Source organism: Poecilia mexicana, unplaced genomic scaffold, assembly GCF_051168715.1.
Source record: "Poecilia mexicana isolate PSO_F unplaced genomic scaffold, ASM5116871v1 scaffold_6, whole genome shotgun sequence".
Taxonomy (NCBI): Eukaryota; Metazoa; Chordata; class Actinopteri; order Cyprinodontiformes; family Poeciliidae; genus Poecilia; species Poecilia mexicana.
The window spans coordinates 10087171-10103956 of record NW_028263375.1 but is presented as its reverse complement, the minus strand read 5'-3'; the positions used below and the strand labels follow the sequence as shown (position 1 = coordinate 10103956).

Below are 16786 nucleotides of genomic sequence, written 5' to 3'. Positions count from 1 at the left end.
AAAAAGCACAAAATAATCTTGGGGGGGGGAGTAAAAACTTTTTAACAACATCATACTTTAACAAAATACTGTATTTCTCTTAATCCATTGATTATAACCTCTTGTATGTGAAGGATTGCATGGGAGCTGGTATCTGCCTCCAGTAGCAGTGGTGGACAGTACATTTACTTGAAGACTGCACTTAAGTACATTTTTTTGAGTATCTTTACTTTACTTGAGTATTTATTTGGGGGAATCTTACAACTTTCACTCCACTCCATTTCAAAAACAAATATAGTACTGTCAACTCCACTACGCTTCCAGGAAGCCTGTCGTTACTTGTTCCTTTTTGCTCAGCGTAGCTTTAGTCCGCTGTTGCTGTTTTCTTTCCTGAAATGCAATTAGCCACACGCTGTGCTCCTCGCAGTCGCCGCTCACACCTGGGATGGGGGCGAGAGGGGGACATTTTGAATAAAAAGAAAAGATAAAAATGGCTTTTTGCTGCAGTTTTTATCCTGAAGTCTGCACAGTTGTATTCTTTTTGTCGAAACATCATCTGGTGGTTTCAGGAAGTTACAGCGTTCTGTAGAAGCACTCAGAAAACAACACAGCAATGTATTAATATTAGAAAATATAATTTGAACCGTTGAATACTTGAGTATTTCTAAATGAATGCACTTTTGAGTATTTTAGTATTTTTAAAAGTTTGATTAGAGTAAACTTTTGACTTGTAGCTGAGTAAGATTTGACCATATCAATACTTTTACTCAAGTACTAGAGTAGAGTTGTCCACCTCAGTCCATCGCTGGGTTAGAGGTAGGATACAAGCTGGACAGATTGTCAGTCTGTCTATGTACTTCCATAAAATGTTTGAGAAAAACAAACGGAGAAGAAGTCTCTGTTCTGATATATGAGACATTAAAAGGAAAATATGCGTGTGCGTGAATTAGAGGCCACCGGGGCCACCGGGGCCACCGGGGCCACCGGGGCCCCTCTCACTGAAAGAGGCAGTCTGTCTCTTTCCTGTGAAGTGGGACTGACTGTGTAACTTGAGTCGGGATGAAAACTGTGCTCCGGATCCGGCTGCCCGTCCAGATGCAGCTCGCCGAACAGAGACGGAAGGTGCAGGATGGATCCCGTCCCGCTGCTGCTCGTCCTGCTCGCATCGTGGCCCCTGTCCTCGGCGGTCTACGAGGGGCCCCTCCAGCCGGAGATCTCCAACGGCACCTTCCATCACTTCTTCGTCCCGGACGGGGATTATGAGGAGACGGTCGACCCGGAGCACTGCCAGATGCTGTTCAAGTTCTCCGACGTGGTTCCGTGCGCGGCCGCGGAAGAGAGCGACGCCGCGGTGCGCGACGACTTCATCATCACCAAGCTGCAGGCGGAGGACGCGGCGCGGCTGCTGGAGGGCATCGGCCGCGCCGTGGCGCACGACCTGGACGGAGAGGACAGCTACGGGAAGTTCCTCCTGAAGGAGATCTCCCAGATCGGCGAGGCCTTCTCCAGCGTGGACAAGTCGCTGGTGGAGCTGGAGGTGAAGTTCAAGCAAAGTCAAGAGACTGAGCTGAGGGAGGAAGAGCAGCTGAACGGCTACGTGGTGAAGCAAGTGAGCGACATCAGAGGCGCTCTGAGGGAAACCACCGACATCTCTCAGGGACTCAGAGACAGACATGAGCTGCTGTCTCTCATCATCCGCAGCCATGGCACCAGACTGAGCCGCCTGAAGACCGAGTTCCTCAATGTGGGCTCATGAATGTGTTTGGGAGACAGTGAGTAATATAAAAGAGCCACCCAGTTCATCAAGCAACTTTAAAGTGTACTGTGGTTTGTGAATATGCCTCTGAAGTATTTCACCCTGACCTTTTGGGTGTTCTCGTTCCGCGGAGCTATGCGGGGAGCTGGAACAAAAATATCAACACATTCCTGTAAGACAGGAGTGGGAAAAAAGCAACGAGTGGATGAATTATGGCTGTGCCACCACTACTAGACGGGGTTTGTTCGGTCAGAATGATTAAACTTAATGTTCTCAGATGTCAGTCTGTATTATTTGAACGTTGTTGATAGTTCATTGAATAAATATATATTTCATAACAATGAATTCCCCCTTTTGTTGCGGTCAGGTTGAAAAGCAGGCCGGAGTTAGAGTACATTTTACAGAACTTGAATTTACGGGAAGTTTTGCAAAAAATATAATTACAGTAATTCAAGCAGTGAATCTTATATAAATATATTTTTTTGTTGATAAAAAACAATAAAAAACCGAAAGGTCTGAAAATTACATCCATATAATGCTTAAAAGTTAAAAGTTTGCTTTAAAAGCAGCCACATTGTATGTGCAGTGTCGATGCTGTCTCACCTTTCTCTTATTGTCCTTAGATTCTCTGTGGTTGGATTACTGTCAGGTCAGTTAGTTGATCAGTCCTTCACAGTGGTGTTATTGCCATTGAAACCTGAAATTCTCTACAACAACCTGATGTCCAGACCGTGGTCGTCTGGATGAGTGACGTCATCAACACCAGAAGATGACACGGTTCCCTAAATCCTCACTCATTATGGAAACTTCAAGCATCTTGGATTCCATCCCTCTCTACTCATGCTCCAGACTCTGACCTAGAAATCACTTTCATCTGGAAAGCGTTAACTGGACCTCTGAGCAGCAGTCCGGTGCTTTTTCTCCCAGCTTCAGACACTTCTCATGTTAGTTAGTGACTTTATTCACTAATGAATGCAGCAGGTGTAGCCCACGTCCTTCATAGAAGCTCCAACTCTCACTTTGGCTTGCGCACACTTTTTTATTCCACTAAACTTTCCATCATTCTTCTCTTGTGTGTGTGAATGACTGTCTGCTTAACTGTCAACTCAGCATTCTCCTCCATGACCAAGTAAGCCACAACAACATTTGTGCAACAAACAATTTTTGTTTTATTTTAAGTAAAAGCTACATTTTCTAAGAAAATGAATTTTTGGTTTTCATGAGTTGTAAGACATAATTAGGAAAAATAAATGCTATAATTTGATAGTATTCCACTTTGCTTAGATGCACTTAGATGCAAGAAAATCTTCATAGTTTAAGCGGTAATGTTAACAGAATCTCATCATGAAGCTAGTTTAACCATCTCCACTGCTTATTTTAGAGTTGGTGTCACTTTCCATTCACACGCTTTTTGTTTACAGATCAATAAGTAACAGCATTTTTTTTGTTTCTCTGTGGTTTTAATGGAAACAAACACTGGTCTTCCCAACTCTACAGAGTGCATAACTATTACACTGATGGACTAAAGCTGTGTGTGGGTGTCCCAGACACATTTCTGGGGCCTCATGCAACCTCTCGCCGGCCCTGCATCCATCTGCGTTTCGGTCTGCATGTCATGATTATTTTTTCATGCCTTTCCTTAGCTCTCAGGCTTTCTGCTGTAAATCGCCTTTTTTCTTTGAACTGTGAATTTTGCATAAACTGTCCTGTTCGCTTTCCGTTCATTATGTCACTAGAGTTATTCCTGGCACCACGCGAGTGGCAGACTCGGCTGTCCCTTCAAATTGGACCTGGTTAATGGGCGTCTAAAGTCTGTCGCTGCCTCCTGCAAACCATCTGGAAGTGATCCGCCGGAGTTTGAAACATGTTTGCTCCAAAGCAGCCACTGTCACTATTGTCTGCTCGTTTATCTGTCAGATGCAGTTCATGATTCATGTGAAATATTACTGTGGTAAACTTCTGAACACTTCCAGATAAGGCCAGTTTGCTGTAAGTAGAACAATGAACAAAATCCAGTTTGCTCCTGTTGTTGTTTTCAGCTGGAAAATAAGTTCTTATTTTAGACATACTGTCTGTCCTAGAAATGGAAAAAAGAAAACAGTTTACAGTCTGTTTGCGTCTGTGATCCCCAAACCTTCAGCTTTTCAGAGCCTTCTGTAATCTGTGGATTGTTTAATTACTGTATAAAATTCACCCACTCCACCCAGCATCTGCAAAAAACAACAACAACAACAACAAAAAGCCCACAAACGAGCTGCCAGAAGCGTGCTCCCTCTCTTTACCAGCAATGCTTTCTGCAGATTTGAGGGCGGACAGATGGGCTGCCATTGGGTGTGATTTCCTCTGTCTGGTTTTCCTCACAGTCCAGCTTCCCCTGAGGGACCCCCTTTCTAAGACAGCCCTCTGTAGCTCAGCACATGGCTAACCGGCATCGTCAAAAAAAACAAAAAAACTGAACTGCAGGAGCTTTGTGTGTACAGAAACCCTATATGTCTGCACTGCTCTTAATTTCCAGAGGCACCGCACAGGGCTCAGAAGATTCGACTGAAAAATAAGGGTACATTTTCCACAGAGTAAGATTAAGGTATAGCGGGTTGCAGCTGTTCTTAAATGTCTAGTTTTTTTTGTTTTGTTTCTTTTTCTTTTTTGACTCAAAGGCACGTTTTCCTTTTGTGGATTTAGTCGGCTTTTGTGTGGAGGCGCAAAGCAGCAGGGTGTGTTTAAAGGGAGCAGACTGTTTTCCCAGTAAAACACATTTTCAGGACAAACAAGGAAAGGTCAGGAATGTAGCACCGAGTTGACCTGAGAAAACTTTGACCCCTTCCTCTCTGCACTGAGAAATAAAACCTTCAAGAGAACTTGTGTTTCTGTCAGGAATAATTGCTGAATATATTGTGGGTTAGCAGCCTTGCTGTTTCAACACAGCAGAGTAAGCTGTGACCACATGTTTCATTTACCAGCACGTGTAATAATGAAAGTGCAAGTGATCCAATTTTTAAACATCATCTTGGGTGATTAATGTTAATTAATAAAAGAAATACCTTTGAAAACAAGGAAAAGTAAACACCGACTCTTGAAAATGTAAATGTCACATTTAAACTTAATGGCAAAAGCAAATAAAGGTACAGTATGTAATTAGATATTTTTTGTGTTAGTTCCTGAAGTTTCCACATTTATATACAGTAACTGAACTAAAGTCCAGTTTAACTTTAAGACAATTCATTTTGAGACAGAAATACATTATATCCTGGCTGTTCCTAAAAACATTATATTTCCATAAAAAGTACTGTAAAGTTTTGTAAAACTATGTGATGGACGGATGAATTTATGGATAAATGGAGTCAAAAATGAGACAAATAAAAATTATGAATTGCGTTTTTCCTGATTTATTTTTTTTTAAAAATCGTAATTAATGACTTATTTTGTTTGTTTTGTTCTGTAGGCAGTGAACCATGAAAACCTGAGGCGCCCTCTACATGTTGACAGAGGAACAATTTTTAGTGGTTCTGGACTTTATGAAGTTACTGATCTTGTCAGCCCTGTCGGTACTGCACTGCTACATTTAACCCACATACAGTTTTCTTTGTAATATGATATACTTTTTACACAAAAAACCCTCAAAGTTATAACATTTCATTACATTTTTACACTGCAAAATGAATCAGGGGAGACACATATGAGTAAAGCAATTGTTTTAAAAATACTGGTTTTAATTTCTTTGTGATTTAAGATAGAAGAGAGTCTGATGAATACAACTGGCTTTAATCGTATTATACGTAGTTTATTTACCTCTAACTGACAGCTGAAAATGGCTTCACTACTTGTTTCTGTCCGATTTGGGAAAAGTTCATAATTCAGTTTAGGTTTCTGACTCGTGTCGTGTTCTGGCTGTTTGGATTTGCACATGTAAGCAGTTACGAGTTAAGAGGAATCCAAGCTGCTGTTTCTCTGCCTGCTGAGACACCAGTGAGCCCACGTCAGTTTAAACGGCATCTACAAAAACATTTATATATCAGTTTATTAGTTTTAAATGGCTGTTTTATTTTTTCAAAAAATATCTTGATGAAGGTAAGACCTCGAGAACAAACAAAACATTTCCCTCAAACACCGTTTGGTCTTAATGCTCATATTTTTCCTTGAATAAACACAAATGCATCTGCATACTTACAGTTCAAAAAGTACATGTACATATTTATAGTTTTGAATGGGTACATAATGATACACAGTTGCCCTGTGAAATGTGATGATGCACATCAATAATTTTCTCTTCAATACAGTTTGTTTCAAAGTTCTGCTATTGAGCTTCTGCCAGTTTTTCTTTTTCTGTTTCTCTTCTTCTCAATCTAGCAGAATTTATAGGAAGAAATGATGATGTCCCCCTCCTGGAGAGCAAGCAATGACACATAAGAGTTCGTTCGGAAAAAAGCACCAGAGGAACTAAGCTTCAGGCAAATGTCACCTCTTTATCATTTCTGTCTGTCTGGGAGCCTGTACTTTTTCTCTGTCTGAAGGCGCTCAGTGACCCGGGATGAAACTGTCTGCGGAGCGAGGCTCAGAAACTGTTTCAGGATGAGACAGGCGTCTGTTTGGGTGGTCACGGCCCGTCACACGCAGCCGTTCTCCTGTCTGGGCTTGTGAGCCACAGGGGTGTGCGGGGGGTAGAGGGAAGGAGCCAGCGTGCACAGGAAGCCTGCCAGCAATGTGAGGCCCAGTCCACCCCAAGCGCAAAACATGGACCAGCCGTAACCGTGGCTGATATCCTCTGGTATACCAAACATGTAGCGGGGATAGCGGGACAGTTCAAAGTTGATCCCAGCCACGCATGTGCAGAGGGAGATTATGCAGCATGTCCCTGATGGAGGGGAAAAACAAAACAAGTCAGACATGATGACAAAACAGTTTCGCAGTATAGAAGAGAAGATAGGGCATGAGTGGTTCTGTTGCCGAGTTTTAGGGTTGAGCTATGTGGCTGGGTTGTGATACTGTGAAGCTTTTTTAGGTTTAAGGCTCAACACTGATAACCTTCGAGGGTTTAAAATGACCAAACCAGCTACTTTTACAAGTTCTTTTCAATCACCGCTCTCAATATGTCTTTTAAGGTTTTAAGATAGCTAGCTGTCTTAAATTTTGAGGGAACTATTTCAGTTTCCTGCGTTACTCCTTTGTAACAAATTACAAATTAAGATAAAGGCACTTTAATTGTATTTTATTGATTCACAGTGGTTGTTCCATTATACATTGATTTACAGTTATCCATTTGTATCTTAATGACTCCTATCATATAGATGAACATTTATTACTGTAAATGAAACATATTTATCAAAATGAATTTAACTTTTGGGGGGGTTTTCTTCGTAAACCTGCCTTTTCAAGACGAACTTGCCACTAACAATATGGTGGATTCGCGGACGCATCGTTTCTAATGGGCAACGAGGCCAGTGCAGCGGATGAGACATTTAAAAGCACCCTCAGAGAGACCACACTGCCCCTGTGTGGTGAGCTAAGGCAGGACTTATCTTACCTCCCATGAGGAAGAGGAGTCCAGCCACGTACTGCATCAGATCATGCTCCTGACAGCAGCCCAGCACGCCTATGATCCAGCCGAACAGGATGATGGATATGGCCATGCCGATGAAACTGGCAGTCATCCTCTGGAGGTCTGAAGAAACGCACAGCACAGGGTTTTATTGTTTGTTTTGTTTTTAAAAGCTGTCCATCCTTTTTTATTTACACGTAATCAGACTAATAAAACAAAAATAAATAAATAAAATGTGGTGTCTACTCACGGAGTGCGTGCCACTCATCCTGCCTGATAGTCTTCGTCAGATTTATTGGCAGGTTTCTGGGCAGCGCTGCAGAAGAGTAGTAGTATTTTATGGGTGTGCAGCGCGGAACCAATCCTGAGGATGTAAACAACACAAAGAGGACGTCTCGCATTAGCGCTCAGATCAGATGGGAAGGATATCACACGGCTCTCTGCTGCCACCCCCTTCTTTCCTTCGCCACAAAACAGCTACCAACCCGCCACCCTCCCCCATCCTTCCCATCTCTTCCACCACCACCCACCCTTCTATCCACCCACTCTGTTGTACAGTAAGCTTTTCCGCACGCATCTCCCAGCTCCTGTTACTACAGCTCACCCTTTCGCGCTTGGAGGGGGAAAAAAAGAAAGAAAGAAAACACAAAGCTCGTCGATGGCATTGTAACTGTACTCCATGTTGCTGCGTAGAGGCCTTGAGGGTCTGTGCGCAGCATCAGCACCTTGGATAGCGAAAGTACACAGCGCAGCGCCGCTCATTCACACAACCCAAACGATTAATTCAACACCATTAAACACCAAATAAACATTCAGACCTTTAAAGATCAAATCCTCCGTCTCCAGGTCGAATCCTTCCCGGTGGCACTTTCTCCACAGCCCGGTGATGGTGGAGTTGAAGTGCCGACTGCAGAGAGACTCCATGGCCGAGGCGGGAGGCAAGAAGTGCCTCTTGGCCCGCAGCAGAATGTCGCCCTTCCTCTCTGCGTGTTTCTCCCTCGGCAGCATGCGGAGCGGGAGGTTGTTGTTGGAGATGTAGATGTAGCCCGGGTCGTTTCTTTTGTTGGAGTAATTCTTGCAGCGCTCCCGGTGCCGCCTGGCGTCCGTCTCGTACCAGTTGTCGGTGCTTATCGCCACGGCTATCAGCCCCAGCGCGCAGAACGCCAAAAACAGCCCCGCCACGGTTAAAGTCCTCATAGCAGCCATGTTTCCATGCGCTTCTGGCCTCGGCGCCGTGACGGTTTCACGGGGTGGTGGTGGATGGGGCAACTCTGGCTCCTGGATGCTGCTGCTTTCACTGGCTGCGGTGTGGAGCAAATTCGGCGATATCTCCAAATCCGAAAGGTGGATGCAGCACACAAGCCCTCATTTCTCCTAAATTTCGACCACCTAAATGAACCAAATATTTATGGAGGAAGATTTTAAAAAAATGAAAAAGAAAAAAACACTGGGGCCTGGATCCGCTGTTTTGGTAGTGTCTCCTTTATGCATCTGAACTCGGTGTATCCCGGATACTGGTCGCGTCCAGCAGCTCTTTCCAGCAGATGGAGACAGAGCGAGTATTTGGAAACAGTCGCCCCAGAGCTGCACTTACTGCACCGAGGACCATCATGTGTAGGAAGAGATCTCCAGAGCCTGCCAGAGCCACTCAAGAGGATGCATCCTGCCTCCTCCCTTTAATGGACCGTCTCCTGAATAAAAACAGCCGCTGCGGTCTCAAGTAGTAAAACACCGAAAGGCAGACCATATTAAGCCCCCGCACACTGGCCTTGCTTCCTTTGTGTAATGTACAGGAAACGGTTTCATCACATCCAAGATTGCTTCTGGTAAATTTCCATTCCAGCACAGCTGTACAAGTAACTGTGTGGGTCTTTCTGTAGATCAGGTGAGAAACACCGTTAAGCATTTAAAACCAGAGGGTGGCGTTGGTGATATTTAATGTATGACCATAAATGCAAAAGTATCCCAATACCTGCCTTTAGATTTTTTCCACACTAGACAGAATTATAACCAACTGCTTTCATCTAAGTCTCAGTATAAACACAGCTATGCTTTGAGACCCTCAGTCTTGCTGGAGAACAACAGCGAACAAACAGCAAGCAGATCGGGAAAGTTGTGAGGAAGTTATAAAACAACATAAAACCATTTAAGCTTCTCATGGAGTACTGTTCCTTTAAAAAATAGAAAGAGTGGCAGATGCACAACTGTCAAGACATGGCTGTCTGTCTGTACTGACAGATTCAACTCTGGAGCTGGGAAATGTGTCGACAGCTCCAGTATTAGTACGATCTACAAATCTGGCCTGGTGGCAATAAGAAAGATAAGTTAGGAGGTATTCCTTTATGATCCAATCAAAACCCAGATTTTACTCAAAGTTTCCGGTTGTGTCTCCTTTATGCAGTTTTGATAAGAAAGCTGATAAATTACTGAAGATGATTAATATTGCTGATTGTTACGGATATATTCCCCACTCAAAGTGGGTTGCTGATTTGCATTTTTACTATTTTAGACATTTTCACAGGTGAAGCAACATTTTTTTTAAAATCGATGTTTTTCCCATTCTTAACGGTCATTTAGTTTTATTTTTAAAATATTTTTAAAATATTTGAAAATATGTCAATATTAAAAAAAAAAAAAAAATATATATATATATATATATATGCAGAGTTGTGACAGAATTTTGTCAAAATCCTGCTTCTATGTTACCTTTACATCTGTTCAAATCACTGATATGAATGCATGTAAAGCAAGCCGTTGCTGAGTGTTTGAACAGTGTCCAAACATAAACGATGCTACCTATTTTATCTGGAAGATGGTAGAATTAGCAAAAATAACAAGACAAGAAAAACTGTTTTGTTTTTTTTGTTTTTCATTTTCTCCCATACTAACCAGAAAAGATGTCGGTACTTGTTTTTAGACATCTGGTCAAATTTTTAACTTGCATGAATCATGTTTCTTTTGAATAAATGCTAGTTATAAATGTCATCAAACATATGTTATGTTAACAAATTATCTTGTATAGCTCAAATAATAGGATTCCAAAATTATTATAAATGAAAACCCGGATCGATTGTCTCATGCAGCCCCTCGAATGAGGAAAACGCCTCCCGGTTTTTACATCTGATTCGACTCAGCCTCTCTGGGATTCTTGTTTTGCATTAAAAAAACGTTACAGTTTTCAGGTAATCAGTTCACCTGACCTGAAGAAAAACTTCTTTTCTAACATCACAAAGCCTGTGTCATTTTCTTTTTTTTATTCCCCTAAAAACGATTATACATGTAATAGATACAGCACCTATGCTACTCAGTTTACGATTAAAATGACACCACTCATATTTTTTTACTGCATATAAATAGTTCCTCTTTTTATTTGCATGTTAGCGGCCCCCCCTCAACCCCCCAGCTTGCTTGGAAAAGGGACTCAAAGGAACACGGAGCCTCAGACCATTTCAGTCATGTTTTCACTGGTTTCATTCTCATGGTCAGAACTTCCTCTATTGAAACCAGAATGCCAAACTAAAAGGGGAACAAGCGAGGATCCAAACTTCGCTTTTGGTTTCAGCTCCTGAGAGCAGTATGCTTAAAATAATAATTACAAAAAAAAAACTCCAACATGAATTAATCATACTGAGGTGTGACTGGCATTAAATCTCTGTGTGAGAGATCAACTGATCAGCTCATTTCATGTAGCAGATTTAGAGAGGAAAACTGCTTTCCTGCTCACTTATAAAGCCTGTTTGAAAAAGTTATGTTTTATTAAAATGTAATCACATCACAGCACAAGTAGATCTACAACTCAGAAAGAGTTGCAAATTCATTTTCTTAAATGTATGATAACAAATGTACATTTTAATGCACCCAGTCAAACAGTGAGCAGGTTTCTCTCTGGTTTGCTGTATGTCTGAACTTTAAAAAAAAAACTGCAGGAAATGCATTTAAAACCAATCAGTGGCCATCAGGAACTAGGTGATCATATGAGTTTGACAATTGGGTGTTATGAATGTCGCCTGCATAGGGTCCAGCTTAGCTGATTTCTCACTTTCAGTTCCCATTTTTGCCTGCTGAAGCCGACATTGCGTGTTTCTCAGTGTAGCAATAGGAAAAACATAACTTTTATCACAAGCTGTAAAAGTCAAGACTCTCATGCTGCCTTGTTTACATGATGGATGGCTTTGTCATAACGTCTGTAAGTGCTTCTGTTTTATAGCTTTATTTCAGTTGAATGGAGAGATGAGTGTTTGGTCAGATGAGAGAGGGAGGCTGGAGGGATTTCACTGATTGTTTTATGGGTTTAGGAGACAAAGTTAAAGATACTGATTAGAAAACATGATTTTTTTATCTTTGCGTGCGCTTTACTGGGACTTATGTTTATAATTTAGCCATGTTTAATCCAAATATGTTGAGAGGTTGTTTTTAAATTGTCTAAGCAGTAATATCTTTTTGATTGGAAAACATATATTTTTTTAAATCTCCAATAGGCATCCGAGGATGCTATTCCACATGAGCCGGAGACTTATCGACCGCCGGTTGACCTGTACCCCTACCTGAACGTGGGGGAGATTTACGAAGGTAAGAATATGGGATTTACTGCTTTAAAAAGATGGTAACTCATCACACAGCTCTAACATCCCTCACTTGCCAGACCACAGATGGCCTTTCCACTCTGACCGGGTCCAGCCGCCGGACTTTGAGGGTTCCCCCGTGAATCACCTGACGGAGCTGCAGGCCGTGTCTCCTCAGCAGCTCATCCAGCCGTTCCCCCTCAGCAACGAGTCTCTGCACCTTCACCTGGAGACGCCACTGGCTCCGCTCACCCTGTCATCACAGGTGAGTTTGTCTGTGCAAACGTACGCTTGACACAAGAATTAACAGCCAGAAAGTGTATGGTGTTTCTTATGTTTTGAAAGTGTTCATATCTCACAGTAGTTATTGTTTATTAACTGACCGAAACACCTTATGCCAGCTGTTGCTCTGGTTTTAGAATCCATGCTTTCTTTAGAATTAGCTACAAATAAAAACCAAAATAATCCAAAGCTATTTTCATAAAAACAATAATGACTCTTGACTGTGATTTCAACAACCACCCTCCATGTTGTGGAAAGCCTGGGACATTTTCACTGAAATGTCATCCACACCACGTGTTGTTGCTGAGCACTGGAATCTATTTTGGCAGAGCAACTTCCTCTTTTAGGACAATAGCTGTGTTTAAGCAAAAAAAAAAAAAATCAGACATTGCGTGATTGCAAAACCTTCTTTCAAAAAGTGGCTTTCTGAAATGCTTTAAATTTCCCCTAAAGATCCCATATTACACCCCATCCCTGTGCTACCAGTACCCACCGCTGGCCTCACCTCGACGCTACTACTCAGAGGAGGACCAGAGAGCCGTCAGTCCCCCGCTGCAAGTGTCAGAGGGGGAGGATGAGTATGAAGATTACAACTGCTCATTCAGGAAAGACCCAGGTACAAATGTGTAAATGTATGACATAATAATGATCTCATTTTTTCCCCCTTTACTGAAATCTTTAAAAAACAAAAATGTGATTTCCCATTTCAGGCAACAAGAAGAAAATCCGCCTGTACCAGTTCCTCCTGGACCTGCTCAGAAAGGGCGACATGAGCGACAGCATCTGGTGGGTGGACCAGGACAAGGGCATCTTCCAGTTTTCCACCAAACACAAAGAGGCTCTGGCGACTCACTGGGGCGTCCAGAAGGGAAACCGCAAAAAAATGACCTACCAAAAAATGGCCAGAGCCTTGAGGAACTATGGCAAAACAGGAGAGATTAAAAAAGTGAAGAAGAAGCTCACCTACCAGTTCAGCGAGGAGGTGCTCAAAAGCCTCTATTTACGTCATTATCATCACTGAGGAGGAAACAAAGGCTGTTTGTTACAATCATCGGATCACTAAATTTCCCAAAATGATGTTTAACTTGCGGATTTGCAGGTTTTATTTGTCTTTCTGACAATTTTTTTTATTTATTTGGAATGACGCTTTTGGCATTTAACATCCACATACACCATTTCATTTTCCTCTAAAAGTGTTTTTTTTGTACAAGAATTTTTTTTGTAAAAAACACAATGTAGCTGTTTAAATGTGTAAATAAATATTAATCTGTGTCCTCATGACATATACAGAGATAACTTAATCCAAAATATGTTAATGTACATGTTTGACTGGAAGTGGCTCAGAAACGTTTGATTGTCAGAACTTGGTATCAAAACCCTGTTTTGTTTGTTATATAAAAAGAAAAAGTACCGAAAGATTTAAATGCATAGATACTAGAGTGCCCTGCAAAAAATTATGCATACAACTTGAAGTCTTTCACTCTTTGTCATGTTACAGCCACAAACTCCAATTTATTATTTTGGAATTTAAGGACTAGGACAGCATGAAGTTACTCAAAAATTGTAAACAAGAAGGAAATAAATATCCAATAAGTGTGGCTTGTATTTGTATTTATCCCTTCTTTGAGGGTATGTTTGTAGCATTTTAGAGACTAAAATTTAGCATGAATTTCTCCTAATGGCTTGAGTTTGATCCGATTGGAAGCAGAGCAACTGCCTCAGATTTTAAGTTGTAGTTTGGTCTGTACTTTAACACATTGCATTGAGCCACTCCATTGTGTATCTGGTTGTACCGTTAGGGTTGCTGCCTTGCTGGAGAGTGAATCTTTGGCTACCTTTTCAAGTTCCCTACTGCTTCAAGCAGCATGAAACTTAAAAAGAGCCCTGTCTTCTTCTATGGGGCTCTTTGCTGCTTCTCTGATTTAATGCTACCCTTGCCTGGCCTGACAGAGTATATAGACAGACATATACTCTCTCTCTCTTGATGGTGAATTGAACATTGCTCTAGGGCATGTTCAGACCTGGGGTTGCTTTATAGCCTAACCCTGCTTTAAACTTCTCCACAACTTGCTGGTTGTTCATTAACAAACCTCTCTGGCCTCCACAGAACAGCTGGATTTATGTTGCGTTTTGATTCAGTGGTAAATGGAATGCATTGACATGCTTTTTCAGCCAAACTGACCACTAAAATGACTTTAAACTACAAATGTGAGCACATTTATAAGCTACTTGGGGTTAAGTGCATAGCCCACATCTACATCCATGCTGAAGTTAGAATCAAACCTGCAATCTTCCAATTGCAAGACAACTAGTCTATCCACTGAAATTACCCCTAGATTACATTGAGGCAGAGTCTATTTACTAATTAGGTGACTTCTGGTGTCAAAGTAAAAGGTGTTGAATGCAAATGCAAATTGAATTTTAAAAATCAAATATAACTTCCCTTCTGTTTCACAGATACATGTTGCTTTGCTTTAGTCTACCACATAAAATCCTTATAAAATACATAGAAGTTTGTGGTTGTATTGTGTCAAAAGATGGAAAAGTTCACTGGCTATGAATACTTTAGCGAGACACACAAATACGCGCACACACACACACACACACACACACACACACACACACACACACACACACACACACACACGCACGCACACACACACACACACACACACACACACGCACACACACACACACACACACACACACACACGCACGCACACACACACACACACACACACACACGCACGCACACCAGCAGATGTGAGAAGCTAAAGTACTCTGTAGCCAATTTAAAGCATCACTGAAACAGAAAATTCAGTAATAGACTGTGCAGCCATGAAACACAGGAGTTCTGGAGCAGAACTGCAGCTGCAAGCAGATTGTAGAGGCATGTAGAGCGAGTCTGTACCTCAGAGAATATATTCAATACACCACAGACTTCATCTCTACACCTGCTGGACTCGGTGAACACCTGGGGAAATAAAACCACCAGTCACACACAGGGAGAATCCTTCATATGAATAATACCACAGGCACAAACTGGCAGCCAGCCTGCATGGAAAGAAAGTCAGCTAGAACTTAAATTAAATATTTTATCAAGCAAAGACATAAACATTTATCTATGTGAAGTATTAGTATTAATATATACCAGTGCCACAACTTTCATCAGTATTTGGTAAAAAACAGAAGGTCCTGGGTCTGAATCCTGGTTGTTAGCCCTGTTTGTTGCAAATGGATGGATTAACCATGATTTCAGATAAAGGGAGTGTAGCAAAAAGAAAATGTTAGACTAGATTATTCATAATCCAGAATAATTTCTACACACAAAAACAAAAAACGTGAAAGCTAAAAATGTAAATAAATAAACATTGAAAGTTGTAGCTAAATAAGTTTGTGTAGAATAAATAAGCCCAGGTTTCATTTGTCCAACTATTGTGGTAGCAGGGCATTAAGCAATCTAGACCTGGGTTTGGAAAGCCTAAAAATCTTACAATAAAAGTTTGATACCTGAAAGGCTTTTTACAAATCACAAGCTGAATTTTAGACAATATTTTTGACGCTTAAGGCAAATTGATCATTTTAAATATCACTGTTTCAATATTAAAATTTAAATGACTTTCTTTGCTGATATTAGAATATGTTTGATGATGATAAACCATTAAGAATGAAAAAAGCAAAAACAAATATTTTTTAAAACATTCTTTATCATCTGAATCCTAAACAGGCTGTTTCATTTGTTGGCTTAGCTTTTTTTTTTTTTACCAGAAACCAAAGAGTTACAGATCATTAACTGCATTTAATTAATCTTTTCTAAATTGGTCTGATCTGATTTGACCAGTTTCTACACATGAAAAAGCACTGATGTGGTTCCTTCTTTGTGGTTTAACACAAAGAATTAAAAGTTTCATTAACTCATGATATGTTTTAGGAACATTTGTTCGGTGTGATCCAGTCTAAGTTTGACCAGAATTAGGTTTTGCACTAGAGCTCATAAACTGTAGTCACGGGTAGGGTTGGGTTTAATGACAAATATCATTTCATTCCCACTCACCTCTGAAGATTTTACTTTTCACTGCAACATTTTCATTATAGGTTTCAAGATTTTTACTGCTTGTTTTTTCCTGTCTTCTTTCAATTTATTCCCATATTCTGGTGGTAACTAAGCCAGTTTTAAAGCTTCATCTGCTCTAGTTTCTTTGTCTGCTATTTGAGTTCAGGGTTGTTTGTTTCCCCTTGGCATCGTGGCCGCCTACGTCATCAGCCTTCGGCAAAATTCGGATCTGTTCGTCTAGCTCTGTATCTGTCTCATTTGTTGCACTTACTGTTTGAAATGAGACAAAATCGGCTAAGGCTAAAAATACCCATTGCATTTAACAGATTTGAAGAGCGGTGATATATGGGCTTTGAAAGCGAACTTTACCAGCGCTGAATCGGATGTTTCCGTCAAAGGAGTGTTTACAGGCAGGACGTAGACAGGAAAGATGGAAAATATGGGGAAATTTCCCCTTAACCCTAAAGAATAGTAAAACGATAGTGCTATCGGATGCTTTGTCTTTTGAAAAAATAAAATAAATTCCTTTCACGTTAAACTTACAAGATTTTATAATAACCAGAGCTGAGGGAGTTTTGCGCTACGTACTCCAATCCTGATGGGGGAAGTAACGAGCA

The 16786-nt window shown here is 41.1% G+C and overlaps 3 protein-coding genes across 4 annotated transcripts; 2 read left to right on the top strand and 1 right to left on the bottom strand.

Moving 5' to 3' along the window:
• The first annotated feature begins 1089 nt into the window (after nucleotides 1-1089).
• Nucleotides 1090-2076, top strand: fibina (fin bud initiation factor a). Its single transcript, XM_015011113.2, has one exon. The coding sequence runs from the start codon at nucleotides 1109-1111 to the stop codon at nucleotides 1733-1735; it is 627 nt and encodes a 208-aa protein (XP_014866599.1). The 5' UTR covers nucleotides 1090-1108; the 3' UTR covers nucleotides 1736-2076.
• Nucleotides 2077-5751: 3675 nt separating this feature from the next.
• tmem276a (transmembrane protein 276a) lies at nucleotides 5752-9337 on the bottom strand. Its single transcript, XM_015011115.2, has 4 exons — nucleotides 8090-9337; nucleotides 7522-7635; nucleotides 7257-7394; nucleotides 5752-6587 (listed from the first exon to the last, which is right to left on the bottom strand). The coding sequence occupies exons 1-4, from the start codon at nucleotides 8475-8477 to the stop codon at nucleotides 6340-6342; spliced, it is 888 nt and encodes a 295-aa protein (XP_014866601.1). The 5' UTR covers nucleotides 8478-9337; the 3' UTR covers nucleotides 5752-6339.
• Nucleotides 9338-11251: 1914 nt separating this feature from the next.
• On the top strand, nucleotides 11252-13713 carry spi1a (Spi-1 proto-oncogene a). 2 transcript variants are annotated; one of them, XM_015011092.2, is made up of 5 exons: nucleotides 11252-11457; nucleotides 11750-11840; nucleotides 11914-12098; nucleotides 12602-12731; nucleotides 12826-13713. In XM_015011092.2, exons 1-5 carry the CDS (start codon nucleotides 11431-11433, stop codon nucleotides 13134-13136), a joined length of 744 nt encoding a protein of 247 aa, XP_014866578.1. In that variant the 5' UTR covers nucleotides 11252-11430; the 3' UTR covers nucleotides 13137-13713. The 2 variants fall into 2 exon arrangements, with proteins under 2 accessions (XP_014866578.1, XP_014866577.1); XM_015011091.2 differs by having other exon boundaries at nucleotides 11253-11457; nucleotides 12569-12731.
• The last annotated feature ends 3073 nt before the right edge of the window (nucleotides 13714-16786 follow it).

Coding starts and splice junctions, on each gene's coding strand:
- fibina (XM_015011113.2), top strand. CDS start 1,109: ATGGATCCCGTCCCGCTGCTGCTCGTCCTGCTCGCATCGTGGCCCCTG.
- tmem276a (XM_015011115.2), bottom strand. CDS start 8,477: ATGGCTGCTATGAGGACTTTAACCGTGGCGGGGCTGTTTTTGGCGTTC. Junction 7,636..8,089: donor GGAGGATTTGATCTTTAAAG/GTCTGAATGTTT, acceptor TTACATCCTCAG/GATTGGTTCCGCGCTGCACA. Junction 7,395..7,521: donor GGATGAGTGGCACGCACTCC/GTGAGTAGACAC, acceptor GCGTTTCTTCAG/ACCTCCAGAGGATGACTGCC.
- spi1a (XM_015011091.2), top strand. CDS start 11,431: ATGATGGATGGCTTTGTCATAACGTCT. Junction 11,458..11,749: donor ATGGCTTTGTCATAACGTCT/GTAAGTGCTTCT, acceptor AATCTCCAATAG/GCATCCGAGGATGCTATTCC. Junction 11,841..11,913: donor CGTGGGGGAGATTTACGAAG/GTAAGAATATGG, acceptor CTCACTTGCCAG/ACCACAGATGGCCTTTCCAC.